Source organism: Octopus bimaculoides, chromosome 4 (assembly GCF_046866305.1).
Source record: "Octopus bimaculoides isolate indiv1 chromosome 4, ASM4686630v1, whole genome shotgun sequence".
Classification (NCBI taxonomy): domain Eukaryota; kingdom Metazoa; phylum Mollusca; class Cephalopoda; order Octopoda; family Octopodidae; genus Octopus; species Octopus bimaculoides.
In genome coordinates this window covers 1,118,866-1,139,787 of record NC_142931.1, presented here as the reverse complement: position 1 = coordinate 1,139,787, position 20,922 = coordinate 1,118,866, and the positions used below count along the sequence as shown (strand labels likewise).

Here is a 20,922-nt window from a genome sequence, read left to right as displayed (position 1 = left end):
CCCGAGGCTATAGTAGAAGACACTTGCTCAAGGTACCACGCAGTGGGACTGAACCCAGAACCATGTGGTTGGTAAGCAAGCTACTTACTACACAGACACTCCTGTGCCTATAGTAATTTTTTAAATAAATTATTTTGAAAATTTTAAAAATAAATTATGACTTCCATACATTATAAATTTTAATATTTTGTATGAGTATACCAGAGTTGAAAAATTGATGTAACCCTGATACTTTGTTGATCTGAAGAGCTAGCCTGTCATTACTGTGATTTCATATTACTCCTCAAAAATATGATCTGAAGAGCTAGCCTGTCATATCATATTTTTGGGGGTAATATGAAATCACAGTAACGTTCATGCTCTAAAGGAGCTAATTTTCGCACTAGCAATCTCACTTTTTGTTCGCCCAACCTTGATTTGCAATCTTGCTTAAAAATCTCCTCATACCTTCTGTAGTACGACACAAAAGTTATACTTTCTTCTAGGTAATAACAGAATTCATTAATCAAGTTCAAAAGGCCGTCTGGCAAAAACGAACTTACCTGATTTTTGAACTTCTTGGAAAATAGTTCCAATAATTGTTGTTATTGCTGTAATAGTTGCTTCTGCAACTATGGAAGCTAATAGGTCTTGCATTATTTAACAAAGTGTATCATGAACAAATTGTTAAATAACCTATGTGAGCTTTGAAACCCTCATTGCCAGATGTTGTAATTTGTTACATACAATAAATAAGATAACCAGATAACAGTTAAAAACAATGTAATGAATTAACAAATCTCTTTACGAATCAACAATCAATATTCCTTGTGAACCAACTGACACCTTCCGACTTCACTGCAAACTAACACAAGTTTCACTCAACTCCAAACTCTAAACTCTTGAACTCACTCAGATTATTACTATTCATACTTCACTCAGACCAGTCTGTCTCTCACAAGGAGGCGTCGTAACTCTCACCACAACAGTATGGTTCGTATGGCTGGATGGCCTTCTCATGTTAACCACTTTACAGAGTGTACTGGGTGCTTTTTTCATGCTATCAGCACTTGTTAGGTCACCAAATAACTTGCAAGACAAAGTAAAGAAATGGAAAATATAAAGAAAAAGCCCTTTTGATTGAGTGGAAAATAGGGGGAGGTAGCTTTATGTCAGATGAGAGAGGGACAAGCATATGTAGCTTGCTATAAAAGAAATATATGGTTACCCTACATAATGTGAGGGTGAGTGAGAGTAGCTGGATAGAAGATAAAGAGTCTAGTGACAAGGTGCTAGGACTTGAACTACAAGATGGTGAGCATAAGTGAGATTAAGGGCAATGAATGAAGAGGGAAGGAAAGGGTGAATAATTTCATAAGTGAGTGAGAGGAGAGTAGAGATGGGGGTAGAGTGGAATGCTCCTATAAACAGACATTAAACAATGAAGTTAACCCCTGTTTATATAAATATAAAAAAAAGTGCTCAATGTATAAAGTTATGTGAATAATAAATTACACTAACATAAGAACAAGACCTGAAAGAGGGTCAGTGACATTAATATCAATATTTATGTGGTGGATTTGGTAGAAACTCTGCCAAATCAGATTGGAGCCTGGTGTAGCCATCCGGTTCACCAGTCCTCAGTCAAATCGTCCAACCCATGCTAGCATGGAAAGTGGACATTAAACGATGATGATGATGATGATGAACCTAAAAGAAATGAAAGGAAAAGTTCACCTGAGTGGCATTTCATCATAGGATGTAAAGGACTGAAAAAAAGAAAAAAAAATAGCACAAAGCATTTTTACTGATGCTGTAACAATTCTGCCAATCATCATCATTTTCATCATCAATTAATGTCCACTTCTGCATGTCTTGCACAAGAAGTGAAATGGAAATTGGTGTGGAGGATTTTCTATGGTTGGGTTCCCTTCCTGTCTCCAACCCACACGTTTCCATGCAAGGTTATATTTCTCTGTGCTTAGACTTGTTTTTTCATGGGAGATTGGAAAGAAATGATGCTTATTACTGATCAACACGCAATCTTAAGATATGGACATGCACACACACACACACTCACACATCATCATCATCATTTAATGTTCATGATGATGATTCTGTGCTAGCACGGGTTAAATGATTTGACAGAATCCAACTGGTCAGAGGGCTGAGTTGATTCCCAATGTCTGCTTCAGCAAGGTTTTTGATGCTGGATGTCCTTCCTAATGCCAACCATTTTACAGAGTGTACTGGATGCTTTTCACGTGGTACCAGCAGCAGAGATCACCAAGTAACTCACAAAACAAGATCCTCTCAAATGAGTGAGGGTGTTTTTTTTTTATCAGGTGTTGAGAGGCTAATGTAGGACAGAACAAGAGATGCATGGTTGCAGAAAAGGAGAAAGGGACAAAGGATAGCGAAGATGAGGTGTTAAGGTTTATCCTCAAGGTACAAAGATGGTAAATATAAGAGAGAATAGGGACAGAGGACCAAGAGTGGCTTGATGAGGAGAAAAGTTGAGGAGTGAGAGAGTGACAGACGATAGAAATGAAGACAGAGGTGAATGTAGTGAACGATGAACATGGAAGGAGGCATGGACAGTGATGCATCTCTGTGGGGAAAGTGGAGGAAAAAGGAAGTGGTAGGAGGTGATAGATAAAGGCAAACTGGAGAACAACAGTATAGTGAAATAGGAAGGTGATGTGGAGTGTGGTGGGGACAGAAGTAACACTGCAAAAAAAAACAGAGATTAAAGGCACACAGGGTGGATGTAGTGGGTTACAATAAAAAGTGTGGGTAGGATTTTGATGGTAGACATGAGAGTGTTCAATGGATGATGTTGTGAGTGCAACATGGGTGACAAGAGAAGTGGTCCTAAGAAGAGGGAATATTGCTAGCAGAGAAGTGGCTGAGTGGAATAGGTGCAACTCTGCTGTCATCTAATTACAGCAGCTGAGGTGCTATTTGCCCCAGTTTTCTTCACATGGCTGCTTATTCAAAACCACATTATCTTTCTTTTATAACAGTTAAGAGTTGAAACAGTTACAGAATTTCAATCTCAATATGTCCTATAAAAGATTAGAATGTTTATCATTTAAACAGATTTAAATAAAAATGCTAGTTGAGTAAATTATTATCTGTGATTGAAAGAGAACAGTGAAAGCAGAATGAGAGAAGAGAGATAAAGAAGAAAGGACGACAGAGAAAGGAACAGCAAAGAGGAAGGAAAACTAGGGGGAGAGGTAAGAAGGAAAAGAAATAATTGCTTCTGAATTTGGTTGAAAGCCAGTAATTTTGAGGAGTGGTGGATTAGACACTTACATCAAACCCAGGCCTTGATTGGTAGTTATTTCTTAGACTCTGGAGAGATAAAAGACAAAGCTGATCTTGGTTAGATCTGGAATTAGAATCTAAAGAGCTGAAATAAACACTGCCAGGTATTTTTCTGGCACTCTAATGATCTGGTAATCAACCACATTTAGATTTAGAACAATGGTTTCTAATTTTGGTACAAGGTCAGTAATTTTCAAGAGAGAGGGTTAGTTGATATTGTTGATTCCAGTACTTGATTGGTGCCATAATTATTGACCCTGGCAGGATGAAAGACTGATTTTGGTGGCATTTGAACACAGAAGGTAAAGAACCTGTGTAAAGCATTTCTTTCTAAGATTCTAATGATTCTGTTAATCCCCACCCTTTACCTTAGAAGAGAAAAAGATTATGAAAACAAATGTATGATAGAGTAAGTCAGATGGAATACAGTGTTTCAGGAATATCATGGCTTGTCATGTACTATGCTCATATGCTGTGGCAAGTAAAAAGCACCAGTCATTGCCAGTGCTGCCTGATTGGTTCCCATGCCGGTGGCACATAAAAAGCACCCACCATTCAAGTGTGGTTGATGCCAGTAGCCCATGGCAACCCATTTCTGGAATGTGCCCATTTTATGTACAATATCTCCATTACACCTTCATTTATTTGACTGTCAACCATACAATGGGTACTGTTAGATACAGTGCTGACCACCTTAAAGGTATATCCACTGACTGCAGTGGGTTAAAAAATTACGTAACCCACCCACTCCCAATTTTCCATGATAGGTTAGGGCCTGGAATCCTCCAAACAGCCATATTACATGTCACTTGGTCAAATTAGACCATCATTTACTCAACAAATGTTTTGTCGTCAATACTGCACTTTCTCATATCACCTGTTTCAACACAGCTGTAATATATATCATCATCATCATCATTGTTTAACGTCTGCTTTCCATGCTAGCATGAGTTGGATGATTTGACTAAGGACTGGCAAACCAGATGGCTACACCAGGCTCCAATCTGATTTGGCAGAGTTTCTACAGATGGATGCCCTTCCTAATGCCAACCACTCGGAGAGAGCAGTAGGTGCTTTTATGTGCCACCGGCACAAGGGCCAGTCAGGCGGTACCCTTTTAATCCCAAGCAATGCTGGGTATCTCTGTGAGTGTATTATATATTCCACTTTAAATCCTGGATTAACCTCATGACTTATATACTCCTCCACTTATAAAGATTTAGCAACATACTGCATAACTAATATCTATTTTATTTTATTTTATTTTTGCTGATTCTAGACTCTTAACCTTGATTCAATTTTTTAATTTTGTAAATTTTTAAACGTAATACATTATATATTTACCCTAATCCCTTTCACCCCCAGTCTCCTTCACAGGGCTGTTATTTATGTATCACTAGCTAAGTCTTCATTTTCAATCTATACATCTTATTTATTTATTCATAGTTTCTATATTTGGTTTCTCTATATTTTCCCTATTTTTTTCATGTATTTACAATTCACCTCAGCCATATCTGTTCAAACTAACATAATTTTCCTGACCACTTTCAATTAAACTCTAAATTCTTAGTTTCTGCTTTAACCCTTTATTCCATACCCCCCCCCCCCCCATTAGATTTCCCTCTCTTTTTCATTTTTGCAAATTTTCCTTACTTTGGATTACTCATTTCATCCCAGCCAAATATGGTCAAAGATAACGGCAATAATTTTTTGAAATAGTGATCAGATTATGTTATAATGAAACTAGTCGATTAGGAAATCTCTGATTGAGATAGAAGCAGTATTTCAACCAAAAGGTATTGTTTATAGCCACCTTAATCTGGCTGTCCCCTAACAAACGATGACACTGCCAATTAACCTGATTTATTCAGTGTGCTTCTCGCACTCAATATTTATTGAAAACAGGAGATAACTCCTGCTACCCTAGCTCCGAGACCACCAGACCATGTGGTTTCAATCTGTATTGGATCTCTTCAGTGGTGGGCACTTGTTCACCACCTCCTCTTTTTGAGTTTTTTTTTCTTCGTAGTTATACATTTAATATATTTTCCGCCTGGCATCCACTTTTAGGAACTCTGTACATTTTCTTTTTCTTACACTTGTGCACCTCAGTTCAATCACCTATGGTGATGTTGGTACTAGGAAAGTATCATATAACTGTTCCATTAGTTCTTCCATTCTCTTGGGTTTGCTCTCAATGAATCTTGTTTTCAGTTCGTTCGTGTGTCTCTTGTATACACCTTTTCTACTTTTTACCAAGTATAGCATTTTGCCAATGCATTTGTTAATTACGCCATCTTCTCAACTCTGTTTTCCATTCTTATATGCTCTTTTCACCAATTTTGAAAAATCTTGTTGTATTTTCCATTGCAATTTTCTTTTCTTGCCAGGTAGCAATTTGTTGAAGCTTGGTTCTACTTTCCTTGCAAACATCAGCTCCACTGGTGCATTTGGTTTTGGTGTCACACAGTATACTCTTAAGTATAGTTGTAGAGCTACCTCATCCATGACTTCCTTATTCGACTTTCTTAGGGCTCTCTTGAACGTATCAACAAAGCATTCTGCCTGTCCATTATATCTGGGATGATATGGCACTGTAGTTACATGTTCTAGAGTGAACGTTTCACAAAACTTTTTAAACTGAAAAGACACAAATTGCATTTCATTGTCAGACACTATTGCGTCTGGGATGCCAAATCTCGCAAACAGTTCATGTCAAAAATTGGTTACAGTTGAGGAGGTTGGCTTTTTACACTTACAAATCTCTGCCCATTTAGAAAAACTATCAGCTACAACTAAGCAGTATGGACTATTCAAAGAACCAGTGAAATCAATGTGTAGTCTTGACCACAGAACATCTACTTTTAGTCAAGGTTCACCTTTTATTGTTGGTAATTTTGCCACTAGAACACATCCTCTACAGCCTTTCACTAGATTTTCGATTTCTCTATCCATTTTTGACCAGTACACATAGCTATGCATTAAAGCTTTCATCCTTGAAATACCAGTATGTCCAACATGAATTCTCTCAACAATGGTAATATCACTTTTTACTCTGATATTTTTCATTTTCACATTTACAAATTTTCTCTTTGTTTTATTACCATTTTCTTCCAATGACATATTGCTTATTTTTTTTTCTTTGTTCCACCTTGGTTTTACAGTGTGTTTTTATGTGTCCAATTTTTCCACAAAGGAAGCATTCCACTTTCTTAAATGGACAGTTTTTTCTCAGGTGTAGACCTTCACATGCAAAACATGGTTGTTTTTTTTCCTGATTCTTGTCCTGTGTGTACTGTATTTTAGTACACACTTGATTTCTATTCTGCTTATTTCACGCTTGTTACACTTGGGAGCAATCTTTATGTTCAACTTTCCCCGAGTCATGTCTTAAATTTACTATTCTTTCACACTCTTCTAACATTTGTTGTAAGGTTACAGCTTGGTTTTGTTCCAGCTTTGCAAGAATTCTTGTTCTTACTTCTGCATCTGTTTCTGCAGTTAGTCCCCGAGTAAATATCAGGCACTTGAACATATCTGGTGTTAACTCGTCCAGCTTGAACTTTTCACATCCCCTATTAACTCTACCAGCACATGTCATGTAGTCCTCCTCTTCGTTGTTCTTTTCTAGGTTCAAACATTTCCAACATGTATTAAACAATGAGCTTTTCTCACCAAAAATTTTACCCAATATGTCTATTGTATCGTTAAAGTTTATGTCACAAAGATTTTTCTGGAGTATGTAATTGCTGTAAAATTCATGTTCTCCTGCTGCCAGTTTCCGTCAGATGAAACACATTTTCATATCGTTGTCTGAATCTTTGCACTCTTTATTGAATATTTGTTCATATCTTCTATAATAAGATTCGAAGGTAACTCCTTCGTCTGGTTCATACTTAAACTTTGTTATCAAGTTCACAACATAATCTGGTGAGAACATTTTTTCAGCATTTCTTGACGACTGACTGTTCATTAATTGCAGCATTTGTTGCTGTAATAGTAATTGTTGTTGTTGCTGTTTTTGCAACTTGAGCAAACCAGCCAAAATATTTTCCATAATTGTACGATTTTTTGTTTCTATAAAATTTGCACAAAAAACTTTTGTGAGTTTGTTAATTCCTAGTCACCACTGTTTTATCCTCACTGCCACTGTTGTAATCCTTAGATTGTCATAATGCCCACTTCAGTACAGCAGTATAGTTGTTAGACCTGTAAAGACACGACTATCTAATCTATGAACGTCTACCTCATACTCTCTCTTGACACTGACTGACGTCACTGTATGATAGTGACTAGCACATACCACTCGTCACATGGGAAGGATGTACCATTAATGTTATTATCCCCCACAGCAGTTAGATATTTAAATAAACATTAAATTGTGATAATCATCACAATAAGGTCCCCGAAAATAAATAGTATTGCATCTTAGCTTATTCTACTAAAGTACCACTTCCATAAGAAGAAAAGACATCTTTGGATGGAAAGGGTCACTGAAAAGGTCACAGATGTGTGACAAAAGATTTCCGGACAATGGACAGAGGACGAAATAAGAACAGTAATAAAAGAGTGAAGAATGAATATATAGTGTGTGTTTATTTGGCAGACAAAAAAAAAAAATGGTTATCCTGAATATATAACATATTTTCTTGTTTGTGAAATTCATTAGTAACTATTGCCATCTCAAAGAGTTCATAAAAGATATCTAAAAGATGCAAACCTTGTTTTTCCCTTGGGGTCAGAATAGGTAATTTTACGTAATGCCAACCAATTTCCTCGAGCGACTTCCTACAAGATAGAAAAAAAAAACATATTTTGTGGTTATTTCAGTGAATAAATGTAAATATAGATTAAACTCACTCATATGGATAATTAAAATATGAGGGTGGGGTGAGTGAAAAATTTTAAGACCTGGAGAACAAAGAGATTAAGAACCTCAAAATTAACCTACATATCACCTGTGTTATTTTAATATTGTGTAAATATTAATTTCTAACATAGGAATAAAGTCATGTTGTTTCCAAGGAAGAAAGGTGCGAATAATCACTTGAACCAATTCCATTAGATATAGGTTTGGTACTTATTTTATCCAACTTGAAGACGTGAAGAGAAAAATTGATCACAGTGGGAATTGAACTCAGAATTGAACATAGAAAGATGAGAAAGGAAAGAAAAAAAAAGGGAGACCCACCATGAGTTTATATTTGCAGTTTGTTTGCAAACATAAAGAGATATGGAACATGTTACATCAAAAAAAACATTTAAAAATATGAAGTGTTGACACCAAAAACTTATTTTAGTTTCACCAACATCATCAAATAGGAAAGGTTTGTGATTATTTAGTTCAAGAAATAGTCCTGGACAGCTTAGTTTAATGTGTGATTCTGTGTGCATGCATGCGTATACATATATATATATATATATATATATATATATATATATATATATATTCTTCGTCCTGTTTCCTTCCAGTTCGTTGCTTCACAGCGTTCAGTATACACATATTTTTTCACGTCTGGCCGTATAGCCTTTTTTGTTTGTTTTCACCGTTTCGTTTTCCTGTCTTGTTTTCTGTCCGCCACTACATTCCTCCATGGTACAAATTTAATTTGTGGTCCATGGGAAGAGCCATTCTAACGATGTGTCCTGCCCTAACTCTTTGAAACGCTTAGTTTTAGAATGGTAGCAGCTGATGAAGGAAATGTTCTCTATGTGGCCTGTGTGTTTTCTGTACTCTGTTTATCATTTTGTCCACGTTTTTTTGCAACGTACTGTACCCAGATATGCATCTATATATACATGTAAATGTAGGTATGTACATACATGTACTCATTTATTATGAGGTGGTCTTTCTGATGGTATATATATATATATATATATATATATATACCAGCAGAAAGACCACCTTTTGGGTGGTTTTCTGCTAGCCACTTGATATTTTCACTAAATGTACTGAAAAAGAAAGAAAGAGGGAAAAAGAACGAAAAAAATAAGGGGAAGAGAGGAAGAAAGCAAAATGATTTTCAGTGATGACCAAACTGCACCTGTTTTTTTTTTAAGAGGTCACCATTCTTAAACCCATTCCAATACAATGGTAAAGGACTAAATAAATAAATAAAAAGTGAATGGGAAGGGGATACCCCTTCTCTCTCTTTCCCCTTTCCCTATCTGTCTGTCTATCTATCTATCTCTCTGTCTATCTATCTATCTATCTATCTATCCGTCTATCTATCTATCTATCTATCTATCTATCTATCCGTCTATCTATCTACCTACCTATGTGTCTATCTAGTTATCTATCAGCCTATCTACCTACCTATATTTCTATCTATCCATCGCCAGTGTCAAGGAACCTCACCCCAAAAAACAAAAACAACGTTCTCTTCTAAACAAAAAAAAAAAGAAAAAACATCTGATTTATACAAATGAACAAAATTTTATTTGACAAGTTCGAGAAAGGAACGAAAACGTTAATAATTATGAAGAAATAAAAAGACTTTTTTCCAAAATTCTGACGACTTTTTTTTCTCAATATATATATATATAATGTATATCGTCGGTAAAACATAAATCCGAAATAGAAGCATATCATAGGATCCCAAAAACCTGTTGGCTTATAATCCCATAAACCGGCCTAATCTAACTTCATTATATATATATATATATATATATATATATATATATATATATATATATATATATATATGAGACTTGCGTGTAGACACACAGCAATGTTTACTGAGAAAAGTGAAAAGGAGTTCATTTGAAAATCGAAACTAGATTGTTTCTATTCCCAGTTAACTGGAATTAATTAGCGACTTGGACAAGAATGATAGTAGAAAGACATTTATCTGTAATTTAGTGAAGTTGATGCCTCTTCCAAACCTAATTGAATGTGAAAATGATATAAAATAGAAAGTGTGTCACGGTTAAATTCAAACAATTGATAAAAATACTTTAAATTGATTTGTTAAAACTAATAAAATACTAGATACCAATTAGAAATCAATAGTTTAAATTTTTTTTAATAATCAAAGAATATTTTGGACAAGGAAAAAAAATAATAAACATAATTAGAGATAAAGTTTCCGGACACAATAAAGAGAAACAGTTTTTAGAAAATTTTATAGTTTAAACAGAATTAAATGAAAATAAATGAAAGTTAAGAATATTTCTAAATAATTATTCCCGGAAATATTGAGAAGAAGAAAAAAAAACATATATTATAAAAGAAACAACGAATTATGAATTGAGAAATACAGAAATAGAAACGAATTAGGTGAAAGTTGGTCGCAGATGGTTGCATAGTAAGTGTTATGTAAAAATATTATTGTGGTGTTGGAGGAAAAAAAAGGACGACTTTGAGAAAATATTTCTACCTTTTCTTCTATAAATTTGCCCATGATAGAATCTTGATCTTTAATTTGTGCCATAGTGGTGGATGTCTCTAAAATAAACAAACTGATGATAGCCGGATGTCAACTCAAACAAGTGCACGATTAAGGACAGGCAAACGAGGGTTTTTAATTGTGAAAGAAACTACGAAACTGTCTGGAATAAGAGAAGGCCGGCAGATAATAATATCTACGAGTGACACACAAAATAAAGTTTGTTGACACTGGGTGTACAATGAATATTTAACTAAATAAATAATGAGCATGTCCCGAATAGAAACGGCAGGAAAATCTTTTAATTGAAATCAAAAACTGAAATTTATAGAATTTTTTTTCGTTTTTAATCTGACTGTTTGTGATTAATGATTTCTAGAATAAATCCAAGGGCGCCCAAATTGTGTTGGGGATATATAATTGATTAAATCGATCCTTCTATGTAAAACTAGTGTTCTAATTTTTCTAACGTTTAAGATTATTAGCGAAAGTGGCATTTCTGTAGAATGAAATCGGTAATTAAATAGGGGTCAAAAATTGCTATTTCTTCGAATAAGCATCGTTGATCAGAATTCAGCAAAAATAAAATAATCGTCATAATGGTTTCAAATTTGGACACAAGGCCAGCAATTTAGGAGAGAGGCTAATCGATTACATCGACCCCAGGGTTCAAATGATACTTATTTTCAAGGACCAACAAAGAATGAAAGGGCGTAATTACAACGCAGAGTGTAATGACCCAAAATAAATGCCGCTAAACATTTTTATCCGACGCTCTAACGATTCTACCAAACCGTTGTCTTGTGAAAGTGGTATTCCTATAGAATAGAGTCGGAAATTATCAAGAGTGTCCAAAGCCATAATCTCTTCGGGTGTGTATGTTTTTTAAGCATTCTCGATTACGATTCTGCTGCTGGTAGTAGCAACAAAAACTACAACAACCCCTTCTACTATAGGCACAAGACCTGAAATCTGGGGGAGGGGAATAGTACATCGACCCAGTATCAACTGATACTTATTTTATTAACCCCGAAAGGACAAAACGCAAAGTTGACCGCAGGCGGAATTTAATAATAATAATAATAATAATAATACTAATTATTATTATTATTATTATTATTATTATTATTATTATTTCTTGTGACTCATGATTAATAATAATAAATGCCCTGATGCAGTACCAGACAATGGTTCTCATGGCTTCTCATGGCTTCTCATCTTAATTGATTGGAAGTGTTATCATGTACGTTGTTTTGTCTTAGTGTAAAAGATGGCCTACAGCAAATATTCTGCTTAATACCACAGATTTGCTTGTCAGTTGTTTGACCTTAACCAGTTGAGCATGTCCCTTGGTAGCTGACGATAGGTGTATCTCTGATCACGAGCAGAAGTAGTAGGGGGGGAGCATCACAGGCATGTGTTGAGAGGAATTCTTTGGGGTTTGGATAATTCACCTTTGGAAACACTGGTGTTTCGTTCAACAACCTTTATTCAAGGACCTTTTGAGCAGGATGGCCACTCAACCTCAAGGAAATTCTAACTGGGCCCCACCTGCAAGGTCATGCGCTGTTTATCTTGATATGAGATCATCATATCATGCACATATAGTTGTGATGCATGTGCTTTGTGTACCCTTATCAGACGGGTAGTTATGATGAGTATACTGGACTTTGTATATTTTACCCCAGTGTCACTTTGATGGCATGGGCTACTCTCTCACTCAATAATAATAATAATCATCATCATCATTTAATGCCTGCTTTCCATGCTGGCATGGGTTAGATGGTTTAACTGTATCCTACACCACTGGAAATTTTAATCCTCTTGGCAGTGATTCCTGATGGCCCAAGGGGTTTCCCTGACTTCATATCATTAATTGCCTTATCTATTATCCTATCAACTCTGATGGCTGGTCCCTCAATTGGTTCAATATTCTCCTCCCATTCATTTTCCACAATTAGTATCCATTCATAGTGACACTTCCACACATCTTTCTTCTCTGAGTCACCAAGTGCAAGCATACCGTTATCCATTCACACACATTTCTCACCCACCACATCTCTATTTTCTCTGATACACTGCTTTGTAATCTTGAACATCTCATACCTCTGATCCTCACACTGTAGAACATTGGCAAATTTCTTACCTTTGGCTATTCCTTTTGTTATGCAAACCTGTTGCCTAGCTTCCCTTCTGACTACAATTCTCTGCTTCCTCCATTTTTCCAGACTTTCCAGGCCTGTGTCTTTGCCTTAATAATTCTGTCCACTTCTTTGTTCCACCACCATGTCACTTGCAGCCTAGCTGGGATTTGGTCTGCAGCCCTCAGTAGATTGTCTCACAGGAACTTCCAATTGTGCTTTAAGTTATATGTCCCTATTTCTTCCTCTCTATCATCAGAGGCTTCCATTACAATATCATTGAATTTCTGTCAGTTAACTGAGTCTTTGAGCTAGAATGTCTCTGAATTTTTGTCTGTTACCTGGGTATACGTGTGTGTGTGTGTGTATATATATATATACACACACACATACATGCATACATACATAAGCACCAGCTATGTAGTAAGAAGTTTGCTTCCCAAACACATGGATCCAGGTTCAGTCCCACCACATAGTACCTTGAGCAAGTGTCTTCTACTCAAGCTTCAGACTAACTAAAGCCTTTTGAGTGGATTTGGTAGACCAAAACTAAATAAATCTCATATATATGAATATATATATATATATATATATATATATATATATATATATATAGTGTGTGTGTATGTGTGTGTGTGTGTCTGTGCGTGTGTCTGTGTGTGTCTCTGTGTGTGTGTCCCTCACCACTGCTTGACAACTGATGTTGATGTGGTTAAGCCCCCATAACTTAGCAATGTGGCCAAAGGAAACAATACAACTAGAACCAAGCTTCAAAACAAATAAGTACTGGGGTCAATTCATTTGATTAAAAATTCTTGAAGATGGTGCTCCAGCATGGCCGCAGTCTAATGACTGAAACAAGAAAAAATAAAAGATATATATTTATATATATATATACTCTCTGAGTGGTTGGCGTTAGGAAGGGCATCCAGCGGTAGAAACTCTGCCAAATTAGATTGGAGCCTGGTGTTGCCATCTGGTTTCACCAGTCCTCAGTCAAATCGTCCAACCCATGCTAGCATGGAAAGCGGACGTTAAACGATGATGATGATGATGATATATATATAATAGGCGCAGGTGTGACAGTGTGGTTAAGAAATTTGCTTCCCGACTGAATCCAGTCAACCTGAAGCTCTTGTAGAAAACAAGTGCCCATGGTGGGAGTGAAGCTGAGATTACCTGGTTGGGAAGTTTGTCAACCACAGAGCCACATTTGTATCATACCTGAACCAATGACAATGAACAATTGTGAGTTCTAAATGAAGGACACCTTTAACGAGAAGATTCAATGAGAATAAAAAAAGTGTTTGTCTTATCAACTTTGCTTCTTTTTTCTTTCAGATTAAGAATTATCGTTTTATTGATCACTTTCCTTTGCTTGTCTTTCTTGTTTTTGTTTTCAGATGAAGAATCATCACTTTATTATCCATGTCCATAAAGGTATCTCACAGTTTGTTTTCTCAAGCCATTATTACCACTAATCAATGGTCAACATCAAAAACAAATGTAAATATTTCTTCTTTCAGCTACTCACACCACAACAGCTGCTTATTCTTCCAACACTGACATAAACTTCTCAGAAAAAGATACCAGCAAACTTATTTCTCTAAGATGGCCATTTCTCTGTGGATAACAATATATTGCATGTTTGGAATATTGAAAACTGCTGACTGTAAGTTTTAAATAATTTATTCAATTTACAAATTTATTATGTTATAAGAATTTAGAAACCTTGAGAGACATGAAATAATTTGTTTTTAACAGTGGAACTCAAAGTTGTTGGCATCCTTTTGTCTCAGCAGACAATGGAGTTGCACATAAAATAATCCAGTCTGGTGTTTACATTTCGTGTCATTTCCTCTCCAGTTTTGTGCAGGCCTGGGCTAGATGTAAGAAAATCCTGGGTAGCCCAATCGTCAGGATTCCTCTCTCGACCTTACTGACGTAGTCCAAAGAAGTGCAGAGCATTACGTTTGGCACCAGCTTGGTTGCAGGAGCTGCTGGAAGAGTGTCTGGATTTCTTTGAAGGTTATTTCCTTTCCGTAACCCTGGATAGGGGCCCATACCGGATACTGTCAGCCGGAGCCAGCTGAGCCTGGGACTCGTGTCAGGCAGGAACTCAAAGTAGATAAGGGTATAAACAATAGCATATAGATATATCAGGTGATAAAACACTTTGGGTAGGAAAAGTGAAAGGCTGCTCCCAGAGAATTTTGAAGGGTTACTTGGGTACAAGGGTAGAACATCAGTCATGTTTACACAAGGTGTATGTCCAAGTCACATGGGTAGCCTTCAACTTTTTCTAGCCAATATTTAATTGCTGTTATTAATTGCATAATTTACTTCAAGTTCCACAGTTAAAAATGAATTATCAAGTTTTTAAATGCTTGACATAAACAAATTTATTATTATTTTCTTTTCTATTATTTTTCTATTATTTTCTTTTCTTTTTTTTTCAGTATATTTCCCAATGATTATAAAGATATTTGAGTTAATGTTTAAAACTTTATTAAGTCTATAGAAAACAAGATCACACCAACCATAAAAAGTCACAATATATTTTTTATGATTATTTTATATTTTTTCAATTCATGTTAAATATTGGTTTCAAATTTTGGCACAAGGTCAGCAATCCCGGGAGAAGAGTTAAGTTGATTACATTGACCCTAGTGCTCAGCTGGTACTTATTTTATAGACCCTGAAAGGATGAAAGGAAAAGCTGATATCAGCAGAATTTGAACTCAGAACATAAAGACTGACGAAATGCTGCCAAGCATTTTGTTCAGTGTGCTGATGCTTCTGCTCGCTCACTGCCTGAATTCCTATTAAATATTAATGCATATTGTGATGCTGATTTTTTTTTTAAATCTAAAATTAATTCATTTTTACCTGAGAAGCAAAATCTCTTGCCCCAGGCATAAGGGCCTCTCCCTCAGAGTGAAAGGCAAATTGTACAATGCATGTATATGTCCAGCTATGTTACATGGCAGTGAAACATGGGCTGGATGGGTAGTGTAAGTGTGCATGCATGACAGAGTGTAAATGATTTAAGAGGAAAGCTGGGTGTAAGAGGCATCAGATGTGCAAGAGAGAAGACTGCTGGTTTGGTCATGTGATGCATATGGATGAGGACAGCTGCATAAAGAAGTGACAAACTCTAATTGTGGAAGGTACCTGTGGAAGGGGTAGACCCAGGAAGACATGTGATGAAATGGTGAGAAAGGATTTTCAGATGATGGGCATCACTGAAGAAATAACAAGGGGCCAGGAGATGTGACATAAGTGCACCAGTGCCAGTGGCACATAAGCACCCAGCACACTCTGTTAAGTGGTTGGCATGTTAGGAAGGGCATCCAGCTGTAGAAACCATGCCACAACAGACAAGTGGAGTCTGGACTGCTCCCAACTGGCCAGCTCCTTATCAAATAGTCCAACCCATGCCAGCATGAGAGGTGGATATTAAATGATGATGATATGGCTGAGGACATGTCCATCGTTATCATCATCATCATCATCGTTGTTGTCATCATCATTGTCTTTTTACATTTATGTTCCAGGCTGGCATAGATTTGACAGTTTGTGTGACAGATGGGACAAATGTGAGAAGTGTATTGTATTGCAATGTCTGTCCTTGCATGGTTTCCACCACTGGGTACCTGTTCTAGCACCAACAATTTGACCAAATGTGCTCGCTGCTTTTTTTCGTCACACCAGTACAAGCGAGGCTGCAAGACTAAGATACCAGTTTCCTGCTTCGTCCGTATTATGTTTGCTTGTCCAGCACTGCTGTGACATGGCATGAAATCCTTGCAGCTCTGGTTTCACTGCAAACCAAAGAAACCAATGCCACCACATTGTACTATGAACGTATATCTCTTGCGAAACTGTTTTCTGAACGAGCAGCATTGACGTACCTAAGAATATTTGGTAGAGGAGGATGCAGTTTGCCTAATTTTACCTTCCCCTAAAAGCAACATAGATATTTCAATTCAACAGGGCATCTGAAAGCTTTGCTGTGTGAGCAAATATTGTCAAAGAGATTCCTTGCATTGTGTGGATGCATAACAGAGAGTACAGCTGTTCTTAAAAGTCATTGAAATTGGCCTTCATTGGTAATCCCTTAACAGACTTTCTCCTGGGCTTTTAAGCTTATTCTCCTGCTGTTTTTGCATAAGATATATCTCTGCATAGTCTGTCCATTTAACACTGGTCATCAGTCGGCATCCAGCTATTCACAGAATGAAAACTGGCTCAGTGTATTGTTTTGAAGTAGATTATGCTCTTCTTAAGATACCCCAGTCAGTCTGTCATGTGTAGCAGAAACAGAATCATGTTCTCTATGCTTACAAGCATTGTCAGGCATTTCTTTCAGCTCTTTTGCCCTGGTTTCCTCTGATTCCGTTGGCCTTCTCTTCCTTTGCAGTTGTGCCTTTTGCCGTCAAGTGTTCGGTTTCAGGTGCGTATTTTTTGAAAGGCCCCATGTTGAGTTGAAAAATTCTAATGTGGCAACAAACAGCACAGTATGTATATTGTATTGTGGCATTGTAACCAATATGTTATACAAAATCAGTATATTACCTAACAATAAATGCAAAGTCAGCATTGGCACAGAAAATAACCCAAAGCTTTCATTATCCAAAGGACCATGGCTAAGATATTAATTACATAACAGAATGAAACTTGAAAGGAAAACTTTCTATGGAATTTTGATATGATGAATGTGAAAGTTTTCACAAATATTTTCAAAGTATCACAAAGAGAATTTTTGTAATCACTTATTTTTAATGAAAACAATTGAATAGACATAGGAAAGAGAAAGAGAGAGAGAGAGAGAGAGAGAGAGAGAGAGAGAGAGAGAGAGAGAGAGAGAGAGAGAGAGAGAGAGAGGCAGCATTGTAAGAAAAGAAAGTGAAAGCAACAGAGTGGAAAAAGACAAAAAGTACTAAATGAAATAATGAAATGATAATGTGAAAGACTCTGAAAAACCAATGAAGATAAGAATGGAGAGGAAAAGTTAAAAGGATAGAAAAAGAAGAAGACCAATACAAATAGAAGTAATAAACAAAGAAGAGATGGAGAGAGAGAGAGAGAGGGAGAAAGAGGGAGGGAGTGCATTGTAAGGGAAGGGATACAAATCATCATCATCTTCTCATCGTTGTCATTTAATGTCCATTGTTCATGCTGTCATGGGTTGGACAGTTTGACCAGAGCTGGTAAGCAAGCGAGCAGCACCAGATTCCAGTGTGATTTAGCATGGTTTCTATGGCTGGATGTCCTTCCTACCATCAACCACTCTCAGAGTGGTTGATGGGTGTTTTTGTGTGCCACTGGCACGGGTGTCACTTGTGTAATGAGTAAAACATTAAAAATCTTGAAAATCACATTTCACTAAGAATATATAAATCTGGAATTTTTAAGAATTTTTCTTGACAACATAAACATTAATAATTGTTTTCTTTCATAAAAGTTACATGCTTATAACTAATAAATACTTTTTAAAGCAGCGAGCTGAAATAGTCATTAGCACATTGTGCAAACCACTTAGTGGCATTTCATCTGAGTTCAAGTTCTGCTGAGGTTGACTTTGCTTTTCATCCTTTCAGGATCAATAAATTAAGAGCTAGTTGAGCACTGGCGTCGATGTGATTGACTTACCCACTCTCCTGAAACGTGATACCAATATTTGACCAATATATATAGCTTTCTTTATCATAGTATATATGCCACACCAATGGAGCAGTTTACTTCAGTAGGCTCTAAATATTATGTATACACAAGTACATATACATGTATATGCACAAATACACACACATGTGTAGATACTAAGACAATAAATTGTTAGAATTGTTAGTACTTTGTAGTATTTATTCCACCTCTCTGCACTCTGTGTTCAAATTCCACCAGAGTCAACTTTACCTTTTCATCCTTTTGGGGTCAATAAAATTGTGGAATTTTAGCTGTGTGTGACTTTTGAGTTCAAATCTGAGTATTTTGTATTGTTTTGTTTTTAAGGTCTCAACAAATGCGATGAAGATGTCTCCACATGCAAAGGCAGTAAGCCTTATCAGAAAGTTTATTTTGATTCTACAGATAGCTGTTACTATGACTTTAATGTAAATAGTTCCTATTATGAAGCAAAAACAAGTTGTGAAGAAATGGGTGCTCATTTACTCACCATAGAATCAGAGGAAGAACAGACTTTTGTTGTAACAAAACTGTCAATACGTAAGTAAATAAAGATTTTTAAAATATCTCAACACTAACATTTCTCTCGTGCAACACATACAATTATCAATTAGGTGCTGCTGTTTTCATCAGGTTTATTTGCTTGATTGTTTGCTTGTCTGTTTCAGAGTCTGTGTAAGTATCTCAGCAAATAATCAAGTTAGGGAGTTCAAAGAAAAGAAGAAAATGTTTTTATGGAATATATTTTTATATTATGTATGTTTTTTAATCCTAAACATGTATCTTAATCAACAAGTCATATATTAAATGAATTACAGGTTAATGGAATCAAATAATACAAAAAAATTTGTACAACAGAAATATATTCACACATACATAGGTGGGTCCTCTGCTCAGTTTCCTCTTTAAGACATCTTCGCCTCCCATCATCTCTCAAACTGCAATAATCTGCTGCTGTAAGTAAATGTGAGCAAAAAAGCATGCTTCACCAGTTCTTCTTGATACTACTTGTCTTTCATACCACTCGGAACCATTTCCTTTCTTCTTAATATTCTCCTCCTCTCCACCTCCATTATACATTGAGTCACCAAATTATCTCTCTGTCCAACACTATACATTTTTCACTCTCCCCACTGCCTCTCTCTCCCCTACCACACTATATATGAGAAAAGATGGAAGGATGTGGTAAGGAAGTTGGGAGTGAGTGTCCCTACTTAATCTACCCATGAGGAAAAAAAAAAAAACAGGGGTGTAGCCGTTGGACAGCAGACCAACAAGGAAAAATGTAAAGGAAATGTAAATTTTAAAATCATCTAATTTTTAATTTGATATATTTCTGTGTAAAGAAAAAAAAAAAAAAAAAAAGAATTGAAAAAAACTCAGAATATTTTCTTTTTAATGTTTTGTCCTTCTATGTCAGATCTTATTATCATAATAAAGAAAAGAAATCTCTCCCCTACCACACATCACTCTCTCTCTCTCTCTCTCTCTCTCTCTCTCTCTCTCTCTCTCTCTCTCTCTCTCTCTCTCTCTCTCTCTCATCCTCCCCTTGTCTACTATATCATTACTATCTTGTAGATCCTTTTCAACCACCACTTTTCCTGCACTTTCCTACTCTCTCCGACTCTTCCAAATCCTATATATTATTGGTCATACCTTTCATCAACCTTACTCAATCTTTAAAGTTGTCTCCTACTCTTCCCCTACCTATCCCTCAACACTTCTTCTTTCTTTATTCTCACACACTCCCACCCACGCCCTATCTCTAAATATCTCACATACCCTCATGCAACCTCTTCCCACTCATACATCCTGTTCTCCTGTCCCTGTTCACTTCTTCTCGTTGTATACCTTAAGCATCCAACCCCTTTTCTATAACGTGAGTAACCATGTAGCTCCTCTACATGTTCTGGCCCCTTTTTCTTATACTTTAACTTCTTATCTCCTCCTAGCATAAAAGCCACCTCCTTCTCTTCAGTAGCTCTACTCAGTCAAAGAAGACTTTCTTCATGCAACATGCAGTCATAGACTGTCTCTCCTTCTTCACTGAAGGATGAAAAAGGGTTTTTAATGGAATTTGTTGCCAATTTAGTTTTCATTGAATTAAAGTAGAAAGGAATTTTCAAAAAATGTGTACGTGTGCATGTGTGTGTGCATGTGTATGTGTGCGTGTACGCATGCATGTTTGTGTGTGTAACTTGAGTGATATTAATGCTTTGAGTGATATATTGTCTTCTCTGGCACCAAACTTGTTAATAAATACTTGAACTAATCTTCCAACAATTCAATGTTGATTTCTCACCAGTCGTACATGTCACTTGTTATGGAGATAATATTCCACTTTAATCTATTACCTTATACTAAAATTATCTATTGTTGTTGTTATTATTATTATT

At 36.2% G+C, this 20,922-nt stretch overlaps 2 protein-coding genes across 3 annotated transcripts in view; one reads left to right on the top strand and one right to left on the bottom strand.

The window, feature by feature from the left end:
- Window positions 1-11,634, bottom strand: part of LOC106881854 (ADP-sugar pyrophosphatase) — a 26,563-nt gene extending 14,929 nt beyond the window's left edge. The window contains exons 1-2 of the mRNA XM_089350136.1: window positions 10,692-11,634; window positions 8,033-8,100 (exon numbers count right to left, since the gene is read on the bottom strand). Coding sequence (XP_089206262.1) covers window positions 8,033-8,100; window positions 10,692-10,745 — 122 coding nt within the window. The 5' untranslated portion in view covers window positions 10,746-11,634. The remainder of the gene's footprint in view (window positions 1-8,032; window positions 8,101-10,691) is intronic.
- The window catches only part of LOC106881852 (collectin-12), a 22,988-nt gene continuing 12,470 nt past the window's right edge, over window positions 10,405-20,922 (top strand). The window contains exons 1-3 of one of the 2 annotated variants that reach the window (XM_014932367.3): window positions 10,405-10,619; window positions 14,368-14,513; window positions 18,854-19,066. In XM_014932367.3, the coding sequence (XP_014787853.1) occupies window positions 14,453-14,513; window positions 18,854-19,066 (274 nt within the window). In that variant the 5' untranslated portion in view covers window positions 10,405-10,619; window positions 14,368-14,452. Of the gene's footprint in view, window positions 10,620-14,223; window positions 14,282-14,367; window positions 14,514-18,853; window positions 19,067-20,922 lie in introns of those variants that run through there. The other variant, XM_052966842.2, reaches the window with a different exon arrangement.